Source organism: Anopheles moucheti, chromosome 3, assembly GCF_943734755.1.
Source record: "Anopheles moucheti chromosome 3, idAnoMoucSN_F20_07, whole genome shotgun sequence".
In the NCBI taxonomy this organism is placed as follows: Eukaryota; Metazoa; Arthropoda; class Insecta; order Diptera; family Culicidae; genus Anopheles; species Anopheles moucheti.
In genome coordinates, this window is record NC_069141.1 from 55,602,459 (window position 1) to 55,623,883 (window position 21,425).

Sequence of the window (21,425 nt, forward strand, 5' to 3'; positions counted from 1 at the left end):
GTTTTTTTTTGTTCGCCAGCCCCAACCACCACTTCCTGGAATGCCACGTGCACTCGCTTGCCAATGCATAAACTTCACTTCACAACTTCATTGCTCCTTCCTCCCCCATGTGTACCACGCTCTCTGTGGTGGTAGTGATGATGATGATGATGCGTACTATAGTGTTTGTTGCGTGCTTCGGGAAAGTTTTGTGTCGGTTGCAAAACAATGGAAACCATCAAATCCCCCCTTTACACACCACCATCGCCCCGCCGCGCGTCCGTTGGTGGGCGAAACATGTCAAAAACTTGTGGTAAATTGGCGTACACTTTCCACTGGGTGGCATTTTCCACGCTACCTACACCCTGTGCGGCGCGTACGGCATTCTTCAGTGTGTCAAACTGTCAAAAATGTGTTCCGAAAGCAGCAAGTGGAAGCAAGTGCGGTTTTTTTTGCCTGCGGAAAGCAAAGGTGAATGCCGCTGTCGATTACAATCAATGTGTGCGGCCCGGGATGTTATCGGGAAAATATACAAAGAAAAACTGTCAAGACTTGTGCAACTCGTTTAGAAGTGGTGCGATCTTGTGCAGAAAAACTTTTCACTGCATGCATGCATGATCGGTAACCATGTTTTTGCCCATAAATACGCTCTGATGTGTGAAATCACACTCACATGTGAGTGAATAAAACGTACTACAATATTTAACGTGACGTTTAGAAATTCATAACTGCAGACGAAAAGCTTATTGAAAATCACTAAAGCATACTTTCATACAGCAGCACATTCCCAGCGTGTGTCTATGTGGCGGCTGCATGGCTTTTATCATGGCAACTCATGTCCGCTCAGCTGTGGAACGTCTCTGAATTGTTCGTACATTTTTACACAACACACACACACCTCGAGTATGATAAATAATCTCACAACAGTAACGAAAAGCTGTTCGAAAAACATACCTTCAATCGAAAAGCAAGTTTTCCACCTTCCCCAGCAACCTCGCCAAAAGCGTAACGATAGCAACGGAGAGAAGAAGAAACCGGCAACCAACGGAACGGTGTAGAGACGAGCACCATCAGCAGGAAAAGTTTAATAACCATCATAAACAGTTGATGCATGCAGTTGTCGTCGTTGTCGTCGCTCGGCGTGTGTTGTACTAGTGAGCACCGAGTTTCCAATTTCCGGAAGCAATAACTCAACCAATTCACAGTGTGATATGTGTGTATATGTTTACTTTCGGTTGTTGTTTTTCTTTTTTCCTACCTTTTTGGTTCTCTCTTCCCCATTACCATACGGAGTAACGTTGTTGCATTGGCATGGCCCGGGCTCTGGGAGGTGTGCAAATCGTACCGCGAAACGGTTGCGAATTTGTTGTGAGACATTTTTTCTCCCTGCTAAATATTACATGGGCAGCGAATAGAGGTTTTATTTTGTTGTTGCATGTTTCATTTCCAACTGTTGCAAAATAGGATTGCATTTGTGTAACAATATTTCATGCTTGCAGTAAACGATTCAATCCGTACCGTCCCGAATACGAGTGTAGTGTTGGGTTTATGCGAAACATTTTATATTGAAATGTTGCACGCCAACCTACAACCATTACATTTAGCGTTATAATTATTGCTGGTGTTATTTATTGGTGAAATACAATGTTTCCATACTTGGGAGCTTTTCCACTTTTAAGGAGAATAAACAACAAAATACCACTCAAAACCGGTTTCCGGAATGGAATACATATTTTTGAAAGGGAAAATTGTAGTACGGGTTATACACAACACATTCATTGAATGTAGTTTCGTGTAAAAAAGCACAGCTCAACAACTAAGCGATAAATCCACTCATGTACACACCTTACTTTGAAGCGTGCAACGAATGGAGTTAACTTCTCACTTGTGAGAAACTTTTATTGGTAATGCAGATGCATTCATGCTGTGAATTCCATTTTCAAAACTCATCGTGAAAACACCTCATCTTTGGCCACTATACCCATTCTACGATCCAATGCTACACGCCATCTTAAATGGAGAAGTACAACTACTCCTAAAATTATGTTCTTTTGACCGAAACAGATAGCTAATAATTTTCTGATTATTAATATTCAGCTTGATGGTTGTAAGCAGATGTAAAAATCCCTTTCGCCTTTGGGGCAGTTGTTCGCAAATTAATCGAAAACGTTTGACGTCTCTGGCTGTAGTTGCTATGGCAACTTCCTGATCATTCTCATTTTTTTTTAATCGATCGTGTTGGAATTATTTTGTATGAAAGGTTTCATGAAAGGTTTCACGTACTTGACGATAGACTAATTGCCTTAGATAATCTGATGGCCCTAGATCAATAATCAATTTTAGAAATAAGAAAAGGAAGACAACGGAATAAACAGTAGCAAACAGAACACGGAGATAGGACGTGTAGGACACGTTTTTTTGGGTTTCCGTTTTTAGAAACATTTTTTTGCGAAAGATACAGTGCGCGGATAAAAACAATAGGTGAGATATCTCACAGACGGGAAATGGTCTCCTAGCGAGTTCCTTCGCAAGTTCTTGTGTGTGTACAGGATTTTCATCAGGATTTCATGATTTCTGTATTAGCCTTACTTTTGTTATTTATTAATATTATTTATTAATCAAAATTGTTTGCCTCGCGGGCTGTACAATGGTATAAAAAAAAACTTAAATCTAAAGTGGCCCCTAAACTAAACCATACAACGAAAAGAACAAATTAAGAAAACTGCAGGAACAAGCGAGTACAGCTAAACCGGAAAGACAAAAAGGAAGGAAACAAATCGAAGAGGAAATGGACAAATCACAAAACAGAGTAAATAGAGTGGGAAGAAAAAGAGAAAGCGAAAAGAAAACAAGAAGATATCTAATTAGAAACAGAGGATAACATACGAGAGCGAAATGAAGACAGGGTAGTAGTAGTAGTACTTATAGTGTCCTTGCCAGATAAAGCAAACATCTTATTAACTCGTGGTGACATCAGATTAAAAGGTACGATTAACTCTTTTGTATTGTTTATTGTTGTTAATTTTTTAAAAATATAGCGTAAACATTATGTTCTTAATGCATTTAATTAAAAAAAGTTATACAGTTCCGATTTACTGAGTTAAAACCATAACTCCTTTAAATGCATACGACCAACATTCGATTCAAAATAACTACTCTACAATCCAGGTTTCATCCTACCCTGGCTGGAGCTTTCCAACAGTTTTCAACAAAAAAATATCTATCACCGCCGCGAATCGTATTTGAAGGATTGCCACTGAAACTTTTCCGTACTGTTGACCGTCCGGTTTGCTTAGTCAGGGGCACAGACGCCCCTTATTGTTGAAAACTTTTCACCAACGAAGGCATGAGTGTATGATGAATTTTCCGTGGTAAAATTGTTTACTGTTTCTTTCTCCACCTACACTCAGATCCATAATGTTGTTTTTTTATTTAGTTCTGCGTGTGCGAGTTGTTCCGTTGAGTTAGTACTACGCAGAATGCTTTTTTATGCGATCGAAATAATTGAGAAACGAATTAATCCATTAGTGCTATTTCATGTTTGCTGGACGTTTTTACCGTTTGTGTTGTTTGCCTTTCAACGGGTGGTTTTGTTCCTTTTTTGCGGTACAAAACTATACCGCTGGTGGGTGACAAACATTGCCGGTCGGCTTGATTGCATCGATGAAGTTGTGTAGTTGCTATTTTTGGTAACCTTGTTTCTCGAGCTGGAAATTTTCGTCATTGTTACCTTGTTGAATTAAACATGAAGTTGGTGAAGGTACCGCTCAACTTTGACCGTTGGTAAATGGATATTTTACGTGCGCTTCAATCTGGTTAGTGCCATTTAGTGTGTCGAACAGAAATTTGCTATTAATTCGATTCACTTCACTCATTGATAAAGTTTCCCCCAAATTGGATTGGAAAACCCACGAGTAAAACTAACCTCTTTTTCAAACATTTTGGCTACAATATTTATAAAATTTTGCCTGGAAACAAACGAATCACGACTTGGACCCATGGCATGTGATGAGCAGAAAGCTAACCGGTGTAGAAATTGGGACTCGGTGATTTATCACACGTAATAAACGCTTCACAAGTTCTCCTGTTGTGAAAGGAAAATGGTCGCACATGAACACACCTTTGTACGAAGATTGTCGGCCAACGATCTACCCAACGGGGGGCGAGTGCAACAATTCACCTCCATCTCACCTCTTTTTTATCACCAGAGTCAGGTGATTGCCGAAAACCCGGCACCGTGTTGCACCGCAAGGAAATTGTATCCGGTCAAAATGATTGCCCCTCCTCTGCCGCTTTCTCTCAATATTCCGCAATAACCGAAACACGTTTGGAAATATAAACAATCTGATAAATGATGGAAATAAATTTGAGCAGGAGCGCTGTTTTTTATTAGTTTCGGGCAGCTTCTTCGCTGATGTCGACCGACATCGTCTGAGCGGTGTGGTCTTCTGGGTGGTCCGCCCGAGCAATATATTGATGGTTGCGCAGGCAGCTGATTGCATTTCGAAGAGCAACTATCAGAAAGTTTTATTAGTTGCCGGAGCAGGAACAATTGAACTTGCTCCCCACGGCAAAGCGACGCGCGTGTTCGAAGGCGATGGCGGTGTTGGAGAAATTATTGCGATTTTAATGTGTATGTCGGTGTCGGTTATTGGGTCGCTCAAATCGAGCGATAGTTTGTTGGGAATTTGTACAAAATTTTATTTTTATAAATTATTTGTTTACTAATTTTATTGCAAAAAAAAATCTTATACCTTTGTGTAGCTACAGCGAGCGTTTATGTTGTCTCGTGGTTTGATTACTCCAGACACACATCTTCAGCACATTGCAGTTGTGCAAGTAACGAAAGAATATGAGTCTAGCAGGAAAGGAAAGGAAAGCAAAACGCTTTCATTTGCTTGTTCTGTACGATTATGTGCTTTGCAATCAGACCCGCCGACCCGCCGAAACGCGGCAAGATTGACTTTAAGCGCCATTGCACATCCGAACATCAATCACTGCTCTCTGGCCGACGTTTGTACGACGCTTCTTGACGCTTTTATGGCATTCTTGTGCTACCATGCCCTTTATCCATTTAGCTTTCCCTTTGATGATTATGACAGTGTGATCATGATTTGGCTGAGGGGAAAATCAGACACACATACCAATACGCAGCACGCGATGTACGTGGACGCTAAAAGCGTTAAACATGTGTTTGTCCCGCTGGAAACATCTCATGGTGTGGGAAAAGGGAAAAGTTCCTTCGACCACTGTCCGGCATCCGAATGTGAGGAAAAGCCGGGAAAACACGTATCATTCTTCGCGCAGGCATTTTCTATTTTCCCTTTTACTATTCGTGCGCTTCTTCTCACGGAAAAGAGACGACCCCATTGCACGGGGCAGGGGCCCAGTGTCCGTGACAGTTATTAGCTTCATTCTGATTTTTATGATTATTGGTTTAATGGAACTCGCCACTGGCTAGCTGGCTGGTTGGCTGGCTGGCTAGCTGGCGACAGCATCATCATCCGTGCCACTGTGGTACACACTGCAATATCAAAGGGAGAGCACAAAAAAAAAACACATTCGTAGGCGGAGAACTTGCGGACGTAAAAGAATTATGGACATGCGACAAAACGCGCCTTTTACTTCCCTCGGGAGAAATTTGTCTTCGCTTCAGTTGCGACAGCGCTCTGTGAAGATGGACGTTTTGTAAATTGATCCTAGTTCCGCTGGGTTTCCCTCCCCTGGTGCGGTTGTTCGGTGCCTTTTTGTTTGACTAATAGATTTACTGTGATTTTTATTGAATCTACTCACCCCGACCGACCCCCGGGTATGATTAAAAGGGCACACACATTTATCGGCATTTGTGATGGTAAGGGTCAAGCGGAGAGAGCGCCTCACACAATGATGAGCTTCCATTCCATTTTCTCCGTTGTTTTGGTTTTGCGGACGGAAGTGAAGTAAGCGGAACAAACGACGGAAGACGAAACTAATGTGAGTCATGCTGACGAGATCCCAAGAGGGATAGTTAATGGTATTTATCTTAACCAACTAATCATTCGTATAGAAGTGAAAGGAAAATCCACGGTAGCGCAATTTGATCCTCAAAACAGAACTGAATGTGATTAAATGTGTCTTTTTCGCGTTTATTATTGGTTTAGCATTAAGAGAGGTTGTTACATTCCGGTGCCGTGTCGTGATATTGTGTTATCATAGAATTCCATTAGTAATTTCTGTTGAGTGAATTATCTCGCTATAGCAACTGGTATAAACGCTATCGAACTCGTCGACCAGCGAACATAAACAGTCATAGTTGTATTTGTTTAGAAATAAAGAGAACAGTTGTCATCGTTGGCTGATCTAATTAAATTGAGAAAACTCGTGTTTTATCCTACAATTTCCTCTCCTTCCTGTTGGCGATGTCCTCTTCAAGTCTTTTGTGATTGTGACGCCCTGTAAGATGCGACAATTCAAATAAGGAAGTTTTAAGCTTTTTTGTTGTCTTTCGATGCAATTTAAGTGCAAAACGACTTATGTTATTACCACTTTCCAGGAGCAAATTGTTCGCTGCTGTACAAAGAGTACTTATATGCTTGAATTCCTACACACACACACACTCAATTAAAGTTATCTTCTTAAGAACGCATCCCTTGGGAGGAATTATTTGTTGGAAGAAGTTTGTTCTGCCACTGTTCCAGCACACACGAAACGCAAGCTGTGGAAGGTCGCACTCTCAAGGTATGTGCACACGCGGCCATTTTCTATTAGGTAAATTGCACATATCAAGTTATTAATTGTTAAAGTTATTACAATAAATTATCGCACAATCTTCTGCGAGTGTGTGCGCTCCGCCCCAAAACTTGCGCCCTGCTTTTGCCCTGTTGGGTAGAATTTATAGCAGCAGTAGTGTGAGCCTTCTTGCGTGTGTCGTCTGGTGTGCGCACGTTGCATATGTGACATTTCGCGTGTGTGGTGTGTGCACTGGATGTTCCGGTTCCACTATGCTGCTGCTGCTGATGGATCTTTGCCGACGTTCCGACGTACCCAGAGATACTCACGGCGGCACTGGCAGCAGATCCACTGTGCCCGCGAGGTCCCAAAGGACCGGCTTCTGAGACATTACCACCATTACAGCGATGCGAGCGAGACGCTGGCTGGAAACTTCTCCTTCATGCGAGGTGCCATAAATTCCAACGTCAATATTCATAATTCTCTTCCGCATTCCCCGGTTATGCGATGCGGGGTAATTCGTACCTTCTGCGCCACCTTCTGATCCCCCAACGATGGAGGCGCCTGGTTTTCCATCCGACCGTTTGGGGTCGGCGCGCAGTGTCACCGGCAGAAGTGATTTTGCCGTGTGCAGGATACCGTGGTTTGCAGCATTGCATTTCCCTTCGGCCAGGTGGGTTCAAATAAATGCGAACCGCATGATTTCCCGCCCGCATGATATCGAAAGACTGACATACGGTGGTGGTGGTGGTGGTGAAGGAACGGATTGCAACGAAGCAGGCGCCGGTAGTAATAGTTTATGTGGAGCTGTTCCTTTCTCCCCGGGAGGGTTTGTTTTTTGCTCTCGTGATAGAAACAATGGGGGTGGAATTTATTGAAGTTATTAGAGAAAGTATAATTTATATTTATCGTACTTTACCCCCATAGGGGGGAACCATACGGTGGGAGAGGTTCCAACACACACACACTCATGCTCGCCTAGATGGTTAGAGGCCACTGTCAAAGTTAAAGCTCGCGTGCTTCCCGTGCTTCGGAGCAGCGAACAACTTCCAACCAGGAAACGACTGGCAAGCAAGCAAGCAAGCGTCCCCGCCATCAGGCCGAAACGGCATTGTCGGTAAAGCATTGCGCTTACCGTGTTGTTTATTGTTGGAAACTTTCTCTGTGACGGGCAACTCTGTACCATTCTGCTGTTTTGAGCAGCAGCAACACACACAGGAAGCAGAAGGTGGAAAAACCCCATTGTGCCCATTTCCATCAATGATATGATGGGCGGGTGTTTAAAAACGCCATCTGTCTGTCGCGTTTTTGCAGTGCAATGCAACCGCTGTGGCGCAAGACAAAGTTGCAACCGAAGTTGCGCGGCTCAGCAAGGGGATAGAATTTAGCGAGCGAGAGCGAAAGTATCAATTTGAAGGTATTAGATGTATTCCATTTCCTTCCCCGCGACGATGGATCTCGCTTGACACAAGAGTATTGTTGATATTATGCTTGCAGTAACTGTTGCCATTTTCAGTGCAACTTTTCCTCTATCGTTCGGCAACGGCAAACAGCTATCATTTTCAATTTCGTTCCAAATAGTTAATGCTCTTTTGTGTGCGCATATGTGCATTATCGCGAGTTTTGTAAAATCGTTATGCTAATGGTTGTGTTTTTTTTATTTTATTCTATTTCAGATGTTTGATTGCAAGAACCATATCCGAGTTATACAGCCCATGGACAGTGGTAACCGGTTGTACATCTGTGGCACGAATGCACACAACCCGAAGGATCTGGTGATCTATGTAAGTACATTGATAGAATATTTTTATTATGATAATTTTTCCGTTTAAGACAGCTCGTGTAGTATCTTTTATAAATTTTTTCACATTAATCCCTTATGACTGAACGAATTTGCAGAATTGCGGATTTATTTTGCTTGCTGGATCATTTACCGGAGTCGAGGTGTTGCGTAGAAAAAAAAAGGCCAATTTATTGTTTCGCACCAGTATTTATAACATTCATTGAGTGCCCCTGGCACTCACTTTCCGACAGTTGACGAAACTTGACGAAACCGATCGTCAACTGTCAACTAGTCCTGGTGTGTTGTTGTTGTTGTGCGTGAACAATGACATTTCATGTTCAAAAATATCCCTTTTTGAAACCGTCTTTTAAAATGTTAATCAAAAGAATGGATAACAAGTTGAATTAATTATGCGAAGATCAAATTTGTACATTAATTTATAACATAAATTATTATAATTTATTAAATGATCATTTATGAGCACCTTTTATGCTAATTCAGTGCATTTTATTAGCCTTTGTTACGCTTTGTGGGCTGCAAATTACAACTAAAATAGAACCAATGTCGTGGCAAGGATTAGCTAGGTTGGCTACCGCTTCCTTTTTGGCTAAGTTGGTCCAAAATTTGATTTCTTCTAAAATTGTACTAAATTGCATCAATACAACCATATAACAATACAATACATTTTTCGAATAATAATCGTTTGGTGTGATAAGGAGACCTAACGGGTGAATAGTACATAGTAAATTGGAATAATATTTCGTTAAATCCATTAGCCATGTCAGAAGGATTTGGCGAAGAATGCTTGAACTTATTCCAAGCAACTTATAATGGCAAGAATCGACGTGGTCAGTCTGACGATAATAGTAACAGGAGCAGGAAAACGTAATAGTATGAAGGTGTGATTAATGGAATTCAAAGTGCTAAGCGTTGTATATATAGCCTCAAATTAGCTAAATGTCATGAAGCACTCCAATGAAGACAATTGGTTATCTTTATCGGGTTAACTAGCATGCGAACTCCTAATCAGGAAGGTGGACATTAATTGTTTCTGTTTGGACGAGATGTCCAAAGTGATCAATTCCACAAAGAAACAGTCTTTAGCGGTCACAAAGGGAATAACAATTTCTTAGTTGATGCGTGACAGGACAGTGAAAGGTGAAAGCAAACGGATTTTATTGATTTTATCGTAATCCTATACAATTCTTACATTTAAACGTTTGATATCTAAAATACAAAATACAAATTTTGGTCTAGAAAGTTTCTCTCCATTGAGAATCAAACTTTGAACATCCAGTTTTAAGTGAAAACTGTAATGCTATCTCGTTAAACCATCTTCTCTAATTATTATAACCTGTTTTTAATTAATCCAAACATAAAACAACATTTGTACAAAGCATTTGCTTTTTAAAGCTGTAAAGTTATCGTACGCTTAATGAAGCAGTGCACGGGGAAAACCCCTTTTTATAAGCACAGACCACCAGGCCTATTTTCGTCGGAATGGAACGAGTATCGCTAGCCACAATCGTCTAAAGCGAAAGTCACAATTACCATTTAGAAAGGTCGTGAATGAGGGTGGGCGCGATTCGTTCATTAGTGAACAAAAGAAGATCGCTTTGTGTATGCACAGTAGTGGTGTGCCTTTTATCTAACCCTTACCTTTGCACTCGTTGGAAACTCGGTCCACCGGTATTGTGTCATATACTTTTCACCTTCCTCGAACCGAGTGGGTAAGTCAAAAATCAAGCCATTCATACGTTGGGGCGTACCGCGGTGCCAAAGAAAGGGAGCAAAACACACATAAAATGGTGGAGAGCAAATGCGACATTTTTTTGTCACACAGTCGGAGTTGCATGGTGGAGGTGTGATGTTGATGTCCCCTTTAAATTGTGTCACCATAGGAGGAAGCGCAATGCAATTTGGGTGTGATGATGGTGTGGCGGTGAAGGTTTTAATGGGGAGGGGGGGGGAGGGGGGAGGTAGTTAAAACCGCGCACCACCTGCGGGATTTAAAGGGCGAGCCAATGGGCCAACGTTAAAAAAAGGGACCAAACGACGAGTGAGACATTCTGCAACAAAAGCAGCAGATGAGCTGCTGCGCTCGGTGGTCATTGCCGTTTGTGGCTTGTTGTTTGTGGCGCGTACCTCGGGTGGCCCCTGTCCCTGTTAAAGCATCATAATATCCTCTTAAGGCATAATCCGTTGCAATAAAAATTAACGCCGTTTCGGCCCAGGCATTATGTGTTCGCCACTCGCCCACCATCGCGGCACCTCGCGCAATGAACGGACCTCATTTGTTCCGTATCATAATGTTATTGTTTCCCAGAGTGGCCTTTGCCTTTGCGGGGTTTGGGGCATTACCTTCGCCTGACGTCGTCGGATTTATTTAGCTGCCCTCGGTGCTTGGGGAATGCTCTCACAAAATAAAATAAACCGGGAACCGGAAAAAAGGAACGAGGAATTCCTATTAAAATATCCTCCACGATGTTGTTTGCAAATTGGCAAATACAGCCAAAGATGGCACCTGCGTGCAGTCGAAAGTGGTTCTACACCGGCCGCGATGGTTGTTGTGGCCATGTTTGTTGTGCCCGTTTTGTTTTTGCAGGCATTAAAACTTTAACATCCATCCCGGATGCTTCAAACCCTTTTTTGTTTTTGCTACTCGAACTTTAAAATCGATGAAATAGTCTCACCGGAATGTTTGCCGAGATTATTATTTAATAATGGATCGGAATGGTGGTATAACAATACCCCGTTCCGTGCTAAAGCGAGGAGGTCATCCCTATTCTTCCCGTAAACGTAACGCCTTCAAATTTGGGAAGAAGTGACCCCTGGATGGGAACCTTATCCCCCATGAAGATATCACAAACAATTACCGACCAGGAAAGCAGAATCGATCGCTGGGAACCAACGGACGTTTATGGCACGAGGCATTTCCTTAATGAAAACCGACCGTGTAACGTGTCCCCGAGCCTGGTGGAACAAGCTTGCCGGGCCAGGTTTTACGGTTCACCAGCGCCATTTCCTAAATGTCGTTTACATTAAATTAAATTACAAAATTTAAACTCATCAAAGGATCGTTGTTTTGTGCGATTCCAGTCTCTCAAATGGAGCACGAAGAATATCTTCATGGAAGAATGGGCTTGGTGACGGTAACTTCTTGAACGAATGCATAGAACACCCCACTATAAACCGTTAACGCGTCCCGAAGTGTCAACATCCATCAAAGATTATGGGCTCATTAAACTTGCCCTCCCCCCCCCCTGAGGCTCGGCGACGTCCATGTCAACCTGCCGCGAGCGCAGTAATATCATCTTCGCTTTCCATCTCGCACACAAATGATTTTTCATGCCGGTGGTGGAAATGGTGTCAATCGCCACCATTCGGGCGTGTGAACCCCACGGGCGTGAGTGCGTAGTGGGTAGTGGGATTATTTAAAAGTCGTAAACGGGGCTAGACGCAAAACTTTTGCGACCAAATGTAATTTCCGTGTAGTTGTGCTATGCCGTTTTGTACACTTTCATTGCTTAAGCCATAATGCTAATCGCCTTAGTCGCGGAAGAAAAAAAAAAGCACACACCGCGCTTTCCTTCCACTGTGCTGAATGGGTGGTGAGGAATATTTAGGCTGATGATCACACACCAAAGAGCGTGGTGGTTTCCGGTGTTTCAAGACCGGCTAATGACGTCGTAGAGTTTGTCTACGGTTGATTGCAGTCGTCGACGATGGTCTGCGCAGGTCGTAAAAGTGTCTAAATCTAATTAAAGAATGAATAAACAAGCTGTCGGAAATACCGATAGTTGAGTAAGAGATTTACGGACAATCAAAATACGCAAACCCGAGAGCAGATGGCACAAAACTTTACTTTAAACATTTTAAACGAACTAACAAATGTAAAGCAACAATTTAAATATTTAAGTTTCATGAGTTGTGCAGGAAATGGGCCAATTTATTTCTCATCCTTGCTACCCTTTCTGTTGCAAAAAAAAAATCGATTGTTCTCAGTGGAATACAGTGCCTTCGCATATTCCGTCGCCCAATTTATCCTTCACCGGTTTTTGGCGGCACCTTGCTTTCAACAAAACATTATCGCATTCTTACAGTCGATTGCATTCGTAATAGATTTTGTGACGACGCATTTTCATTTCTTCTCCCCGTGCCCAAATCAAGGTTTGGTTAGTGAGAGGTGGGTGGTAGTTGTTCTCCCTTCTGGGCATTATTTTTTTGTTTTTCTGCTCAAGCACAAACAGTCGCGATAAATATTGGGAGCAAATTCACTGAAAGCCTTATCAGAAGCTGTAAGGAAGCAGAACCGAGAGTGTGGGGTGTGGGACAAGCTCCAAACTCCCGTACGATTGTCGAATAATAAGGACTCATACCCAAGGTGCATCGTACCGTCGTTACGAAAAACTCAATCAAGTGGAAAACTTTGTGCGCACTTGATGACGATCCCCCCCATGCTCCAGCACAGGAGGGAACACGATGGGATGTGTATACAATTGTTTCCACTGAGACTTTACTCAGGGCCCCAGAAAAGTTGTGTGCGTGTGTTTTCCTTTTGTCTTGCCCTCATTCCACCATTTTACGTGCGAGAGGGTCGGATCGGTTGAAGTGGGTGAGTTTTTAGCTAAAGTGTCCTCATTCGAACCGGGGGGCCCTGAAAGGGCTGTTGAAACGCGGTGTAAACGTTTTGGTGCAAATATGTAATGAAGCGAACGTTATTAATCGATCGTTCTTGCCACACCCGTTGAAGATGTGGCTTTAATTACCATGGCGCGGGTCTCGGGGTTTGTTAACACGCTAAGGACCATTAAATGCACTCGTTCGATTAGATGTGCTGCAAAACTTTTGTGTTAGTTGTTTTAACTTCCTCGTAAGGTGGATCATATGGAAAAGGAAATATTCTGTAGGAAAGAGTATCACGGGTTTACTAAAGTCAATTTTTATTATTTGGAACAGCTAGATGTTCATTCGAATGGATTTTCTTTTAAGAAATGATCTAAAACAGTTTTATTAGTGCTGTTGATATAACAACGCTAGAAAGCTATTGTCCCATTACATTATTTATCGTACAATCAGCTTTGATTGATTGATTCTTTCAACAACAAAAAAAGGACCCCTTGAAAAGCTCATCATCGTTGCGGCAGACTGCATCCCCCTCAGCGCAAAAATGTAATAATAAAGATCGCGTTGTGATCACAGTGATTTATGGTTTCGAACGTACGAGGGGTTTTTTTTTCTCGTCGCAAATCTTTCGTCATCTTTAAAGCCACCAATGATCCATAAGTTGCATGCCGCCATCTGTTTGACAACAAGATTGCGTATAAATCTTGATGCAATCTGTTTTCCGGGCTGCTAGTTTTTTGTCTAGTTTGATAGACGAGAGAGAGAGAGAGAGAGGAAAAAAGAAACGAAGTCAATCACAGGCAAACAATGGGAAAAACCTGACAGTTCACCGTCTGCATGAGACGTGATTCATTCGCGATGCAGTTTTTTTTTGTTTTTAATTTATCACTTGCATGTTCCATCCGATCTTCTTCCTCGACTGTTTCACTGTTCGGTCGATCCTGGTTAGGATGATGGAGAGGAAAAACTCTAGGCTTGATGAATTTATTGCTCTGTGTTTAGAGTGTGTTTCGTGTTCACTTTGAATAGTTATTGCTTTGACTGTTTCGAAGGTATTTCACTATGGGAAGGAAAGTATGAGCAGTAACTTTAGTGTATATATTTCGTGTATATTATTTCAATTAATATAAGGAAAATTAATCAACCAATAAATGAACTATGAGGATAACACTTTGATTGATCCTTTGTGCTATGAACTGATAGTCAGCCATAGCCCGTTATTAAATAAAGTTGTTCAAGACCGAAGACAGTTGTACGTACAGGGGTACGAAAATTAGTAAACTTAATAATTATGTAGAAATAAAGTACACGACAAAGGTTAGGCACAAAGAGACCGGTTCGCTTCACGTTATGCGTTGACCTCTCAACGCAGCAGTGCTGCCAACCTGTAGTGTTTATTCCATTGCAGTTTATAAAGTCTAGTTGTATACTAGCGGTGTTGATAATGATGGTGATGTTGTTTCATTATAATTTAATATATAACCTTATTAAAGTATTTTTTATACGACAAGTGGTTAGTGTCATGAGCGAACTTTTTGAATAATGTTTTTGAAAATTAACTGGTGAAGGATATAAAAAGAAAGGCACTCAATATCTAGAAGCAGAATAAAACACCACTTACAGGTTACAGAATATTGTGTAAAGGAATAATTCAAGAGCAGTGACTGAAAATTATTAACCTGTAGTCTGTTGTACTTAATGAATCATTTGAGAATGAATCATTGAATCATTTGAGAATGATTCATTCATATGAATCTTTAGTGCGAAATTACTCAAATTAGGATTCGGTTCTCAATGATTCATTCAGCCTAAAAGTTTCATGAATCCTTAGGGTTCTATTAATATTTCTGGAAACATAATTTTTGGTTTTTTTTTGTTTTTTTTGCTTCTGAAATAAAATAATTAACATACAGATGGATTAAGTAAAGGTAATTTGACAAACGGATGAGTAAACCGATCGAGTTGATATTTTCTTCTTAGCTACTATTTTAGTCTATGAAAATACGACAAACTCCGTCATAATGGGTTCATTTATGTAGGAATGAATTCTTTAATGGTTCCACGTGTCCTTCGACTTCCGTTTGCTATAAAAATTTATAGCAGGCACCCACTTAACATTTTTCGTACAGCTATATTTCACTATAATCCCACATTTATAAAGTAACTAGTTTAACTAGTGACGTTATTCTAGTATAACATTCGTAGATGTTACTTTGTTTTGCACTTAGACGTGTTCGTTAATTGTGGGTTAAACGCGTAAGTGTTTGTTTTTTTTTCTTAAGTAACAATATTAAAATAGTTTTCTCCGTTACTTAACTAGCATTCACCTAGATTTACAGAACAGCAGAAAGAGGTTTATAATAAAAAAAACATATGCTTTGTTAAATTGTACAGATTTAAAAATGCACTCCTGACTTAAAAAGTATAATAAAAAATATTTCGAAGCCAAAACGAAGAATCAGGATTCATGAATCATTTGGAAAGAGATTCAGATTCAATCAGATTCCGGTGGGCAGTATCGATGATTTATCCAAAAGCTGTACATATTGTTATTTTTACATTGGAAGATGACATTAGAGTGATTTGTTTTGCCTTTAGCATCTTCTTGCTATTATTGATAAATGTATGGTGAAAGTCAAGATGTTATGCATCAAAATGACCATATCCTTGACTTAAATGAATTAAGAAATCATTTTCGTATTTTTCTTGCCCGGAGAAAACAGAACACCCTATTAAAATAATAATTTTCCTCCAACAAAAAATTTTTTAAAGGATTGTTGCTCTTGCAGATTCAAGTTATCATTTGTTTAAGTAAAAAAATGGATTATCCACAATAATATAAACTTTCGTTCCTCGCAGTTCAACTCACCGAAAAAGAATGAAAAGGATTTATTCGTTCAATATGATTCATACGTTGCGGTAAACAAACTAACGCATGCTTCTCCTGCTCGCGTCATTTAGTGATAGCTCTTTAGAGCAGTGTGTGCATTCCTACCCTATGTTTTCTATGTTGTTAGTCGGCTATGGCAACAAACATGATGCACCAAAAATAACCAATCAACTCAGGAGGTGGTGTCCTATAACCACACACGCGCGCACGCACACGTACGAAATCAAAGCATTTGGAAAACAAACTATAATCATTCTCCTGTGATTGGCAGCCATATTTTGAAAAAAAATACGCCGGTAAATAAAAAAAACACCGTTCCACGCGTTCCTCTCCTCGAGTGATGATGTTTTAACAGCATTTATGCGTTATTGTTTCCAGTTGGGTTCCATTCATCATAGGCTAGAAACAACATAACTGCACGTTCCGCTACTATTCGAACCCAAAATGGCACTGCTATCCGATGCAGGTACAGTGCGTTGCAATTGAAAAATGGTTGGTCCTCAAAATGGTGCCAACTCTTACCCCCCTTTCTACTAACGCAAATGAACACCCAAATTCCTCTCGGGGTAGCGCGAGTACAGGAGCGCTTTTATTTCACGGTGTTTATTTGCAGAGCTAAAGTTTCCCGTGAGCTTTGTTTGAAATTCCATCTAATATTTATGTCACCGGTGCCAGAATGCCTTCGCAAAATGGTGGATTGCCTAGTCGGAGCTTTCTTTCTAGTCACTTTTCCATTGGTATGTTTCCTATTTTGCTGATTTTCCACCGATCGTATTGTGCGGACAAAGGCATGGACGATTCCTTTTTTTTTCTCCCTCGTTATGGCGTTCCTCCCCTTTGCCTGCTTCAAAGTTCGCTTGTACGAAAAATGACAACACATATTTCGCCACTAGAGGGCGAATGTAGGAAAAGTCTCTCAGTGCTGCCGCGCACCGGTGGCCAAAAGCGCTGGACACAATGGGCAACTTGCTCACTTTCAAGCCTCCCCAATATGCGATGGTTTGTTTTCATTCATTTATCCGGTTGTCATTTTTAGCCATTCATCGCAAATGTACTCAGCCTATTGATCAACCTTGCTTGCTGCCTGCTACCCCTGTTCTCTGCTCTCATTCTACTACGGTCTAGCGTTTTTCCTTTCCATTTAATAAATATGCCTTTTTTGCTGTTTGTTTGCTATTATGCGCTGGGCGATCGAGTTTGATCAAGTTTTTCATTTGCTTTGTCTTTCCGCTGGTTTGTTCTATCATCGATGGCGTATTTTTGTGTTTTTTTTTTGTAAATCGTCTACCTACGCTAACGCTAGCTGGTGTAATCAATACATATTCGAATGAACAATGGAATTTCTACACTCTCCTGTGCCTGTACCCCGGGTTAGCTGCAGAGTAATGAGTGCAGATGGAGCAATTTTGGTATTTGATTTTTTGTGTGCTCGGCCTTTCGTACATTCGGCTCGATGAAAACAGCACCAAACCGAGGAGAAAGAAACAAAACAAAAAAACAGATAAAAAACAGCAGCAAAAAGCACTATTGACAACAATGACGACAAACGTGCCTTTCTTTTTCATTCTTTTCGATCTGCTCTAATCCTTTCATCGGTGGTGGGGATTTTTTTGTCTCCTCGCTTGGATTGCCGTGCGTAAAATTGATCACTCGGGTTCGGGTTATGTTGGAAAATTTATAAACCGAACGCAAAACTGAACGTGCTGGATTTTGCTGTGTCGCCGCTGACAGCGTTCGGACCGGGGGGGTTTGTGGTGTTCCAATCGTTTTCCGCCGGACGCTTTCCGGCATTCCACCGTATCCAATTTTTTGATTCATTTTCGTTTGTTCTCGGGTTTTCCCTTAATCATCCGGTCACTACCATATTTTTAGTCACTGTTTTAGTTCAATGGGGATGAAATAGACGAAGCAAAAAAACAAAAAAAAACCGGGCCCAAACCGATCAGCGCTTTATTGAGCGCTTTCTTCATTAAGGCGTAAAATAGCGACGATTTGTCGATACCTTTTTTGTTTTTGGTTCCTACAACAATTATTTTTGTACACAACATCGCTTTAAAGAGTTTAATAATGTTTTAATCCCTTTTTGTCTTCGTTTTCCTTTCTTTCAGTCAAATTTAACGCATCTGCCGCGTTCGGAGTATGTGCCAGGGATTGGATTGGGAATTGCCAAATGTCCCTACGATCCGTATGATAATTCGACAGCCATCTACGTGGAACAAGGCAATCCGGGCGATTTGCCCGCATTGGTAAGTATTGTATGAAGTTAATGCTGTGAAGCTATATTTGGTTCGCCTTTTTGGCGATTGATGCTAATTTGTAATAAAGTCGTTGATATTTTTAGACTCCAACAAGATGTGCAACTGTAGATATTTCGAAGAATTTAAATGTGGACGAATGGTGATAAAGACTGAACAGCAGCCAACATAAACAAGAAAAATTGTTTATCGAGTTAAAATAAGCTTGTCCGCTATAAATGCAATCACCTCCTACACGCCCAGTGCTCATCGGCTGCTCATCAACCTCCTCCAAAGCTATTAAAGAGAGAGAGTCTTATTTATTTCCGTTCGATCCACGTTCGAATTTGCTACAAAATCACACTGAAAAAGCACACTACGGTGCACAGAGTTATCGCACACAGCAGCAGCACAGCCCCAATGTTGCTGCCGTTTGCCATTCGCACGCGAGTTAACGTGTGACAGGAAGCTTTTATCACCTCACCTCAGTCGGAAAGCGAGCGAGTCTTCCGCAGCCAAGGCTGGTACACTACTATCATCGCTTTTGTCTACCTCCACTGCCACCGATGGAGGGATAGAGAGAGAGTTGGGGAAAATTTATGCATTTTCTTATTCGGAAATCTCTCACACTTCGCTGGTGCGCTCTTTTATTGGTGCGGAATCGGAATCACAACCCCCCCCCCCCCCCCCCTGCGCTCGCTCGGCGGCCATTTGGAACAAACATCTGAACATCCTGACACAGTTTTCTATGAAGGAGCAGCAAGCTGCCACAAATTCTTGGTGCTCTCCTTTCTTCAACCTTTTTTTTTCTTCTCGCTATTCTGGCGAGCGTGAGATAAGCTGAATTATTGGATCACATACGTACCCACACACACAGTACCTTCCAGTTTAGTTGCGTTAACAATAGCTCTAGGTAATGGGGGCACACACGCACGGGAGGGAGGGACGGCATGATGTGTGTGCTGCTTACGTCATTCTTCTTTTAGTGACAGTTTTTCGTTATCGTGAAGGCGCGTTTGGATGGCAGAGTAGCTTCACACACGCTTCAAGGCATCACCGCACAACTGTCTTTTCCCGAACAGTGAACATCAATTTTGGGAGATCGCAGTTTCATCTCCTCCACCGGTGACTATGTTGTCGACCGTCACGAGTACTCCTCGCCACCATACCTTCGCTTTAGCCTGAATTGATTTATTCGTTTGGGAACTAATTTTATTACTGACTTCGCTAACACTGTTGCGTGGTGTGTCCCTGTCCCCCTCCAGCAGCAGCTCACCCCGAACCGTGCTCGAACAGTCTCGAACAGTTTCACACACGCGCTCTCGTTTTCTCGTTTCAGTACTCCGGCACGAACGCCGAATTCACCAAGGCCGACACGGTGATATTCCGCACCGATCTGTACAACATGACAACTGGCAAGAAGGTGTTTAACTTCAAGCGTACCCTGAAATACGACTCCAAGTGGCTTGATAGTGAGTATAATTTATGGTCTTAATCTCTTACACCGTCCCGCAACACACACACACACAGCTGTAACCCATATATATGGGTCTCCAATGTCTCCACACCATCGTGCCAGAAGCCGCGTACGGACAAAGGCTTCGGCGGTGCTGCAGTGTTGCCAGCTGCTGCTGCTGCTGCGTTACGAGAGCTTGCGATGTTTTATGTGTGGCAGGTTTGGCTCGCTTGTTGGCACCTTTGGCTCAGCATTCACACTGGCACACTGAGGTTTGTTTGGCCAGAGGAAGCACGAACGGGTTTCTTCTCGGTGCACAATTGTTGTCAAAGTCTTTTGGTACCTTGGCGAAAGATCTCGCCGTTCACGTTCACCGTATCCGTAGGGGCCGGGTGATACTTGGTGAGTGGATGAGAGCATTCTGAGCATCCAAGAACTCGTCCAGAGAAAGACAACATCCTGCCTTTGCCTTTTGCTGGGCGTTCTCCCAGCCAGCCAGCCACGTTGCTCCAGTTTTTCTCGCACAAATGGTCGTGCGTCCCCTGCACCCAACTCTCTCGATCGTTTTGCGGTGAGGTAATTTATCAATTTGTACACCGGATTGTGACAGGCGTCGGGAAATGTGCATGTATGTGTGTGTGTGTACCGTCCAGCCTACAATCTCCAATATCGTAACCAGCATTAGGAGGGATCCCGACCGACCAGCACCAAGCTTTCTGCAATGCAGTGTGGGCGGAAGCTTCAATCCCAGGGAAAACTGATCCCGAAGCACGTTCCAAGCGTTCCCTGCCAAACGCGCATAGTAATGACCGTCGCAGGATCATCGGGCACGTCGGCCGGAAACGTCTTGAACGGTTGCTTTGGTTTTCGGGTGGTGCCTAACAAACCACAAAACTTGTCTCTCTGGTACGCGCGGGCACCATCCGTTGGCCATCATCTTTTACCAGCCCACAGCTTGCGTCCTGCGGTCGTCGTCCGAATGTGTCCGAACTATTGTAATTAACTGCTAATGACATGTTTCGCCGCTGCCCCGGTGTTGGTGGTTTCGGTTGCGCTGCTGCTGTGTGTTGTTATCCTGATTGTTCGTACCTGTGCGGTCACCAATCGAGTAGGCCACAATCGTAGAAACATGCAAACGATCCTGCTTTAAGCGAAGGATATCATAAATCAATTCTGTCGGTGGTGTGGAACTTGTGGAACAGCGGCGGAAAATGCGGATGTTTAAAAATAATATTTAAGCATTCATACATTTCCTCGACAACAGCATGTAAAACACACGCTGTAATTGAGTTTCTTTTTAATCTAATCTTACATGACCCATAACATTATCGAATGTTAAGCCATAATTTCTGCCTGTGTTGCTAATTTAGCTGATTATTTTTAATTAAACTATTATCCCGGCTTATTTTTTTTTAAACTCACAAAGCATGAGTTATTTTTTAACCATTTCTTTGTCCAGCCATTCTTCCAATTATGGAGCTCTCTTTGCACTGTTAGAATGTAAAAAAATCCTCCTCACCAAACTGGCAGCACAAAACAAAATCCACCAAAGCAAACGACGAAGATTGCCAGCAATCATTTGAAGTGGTCCACTAAGATTTAATGGGAAATGGGTGCCCACAGACACAGAAGCGCAAAAAAAAAAACAATCCCCAAATAGGGGATTCCAAATTACACTTTCCCGACTTCATCAAACCATGATCTCTTTCCGGGTGTTTCATTTATATTTACTCTCTTTTTTTTTTGTAC

At 42.0% G+C, this 21,425-nt stretch overlaps 1 protein-coding gene across 1 annotated transcript in view; it reads left to right on the plus strand.

The window, feature by feature from the left end:
* LOC128300300 (semaphorin-2A-like) overlaps positions 1–21,425 on the plus strand; it is a 323,718-nt gene that overhangs the window by 266,249 nt on the left and 36,044 nt on the right. Inside the window, exons 5-7 of the mRNA XM_053036319.1 lie at positions 8,364–8,471; positions 18,095–18,232; positions 19,560–19,692. Of these exons, the coding sequence (XP_052892279.1) occupies positions 8,364–8,471; positions 18,095–18,232; positions 19,560–19,692 (379 nt within the window). The remainder of the gene's footprint in view (positions 1–8,363; positions 8,472–18,094; positions 18,233–19,559; positions 19,693–21,425) is intronic.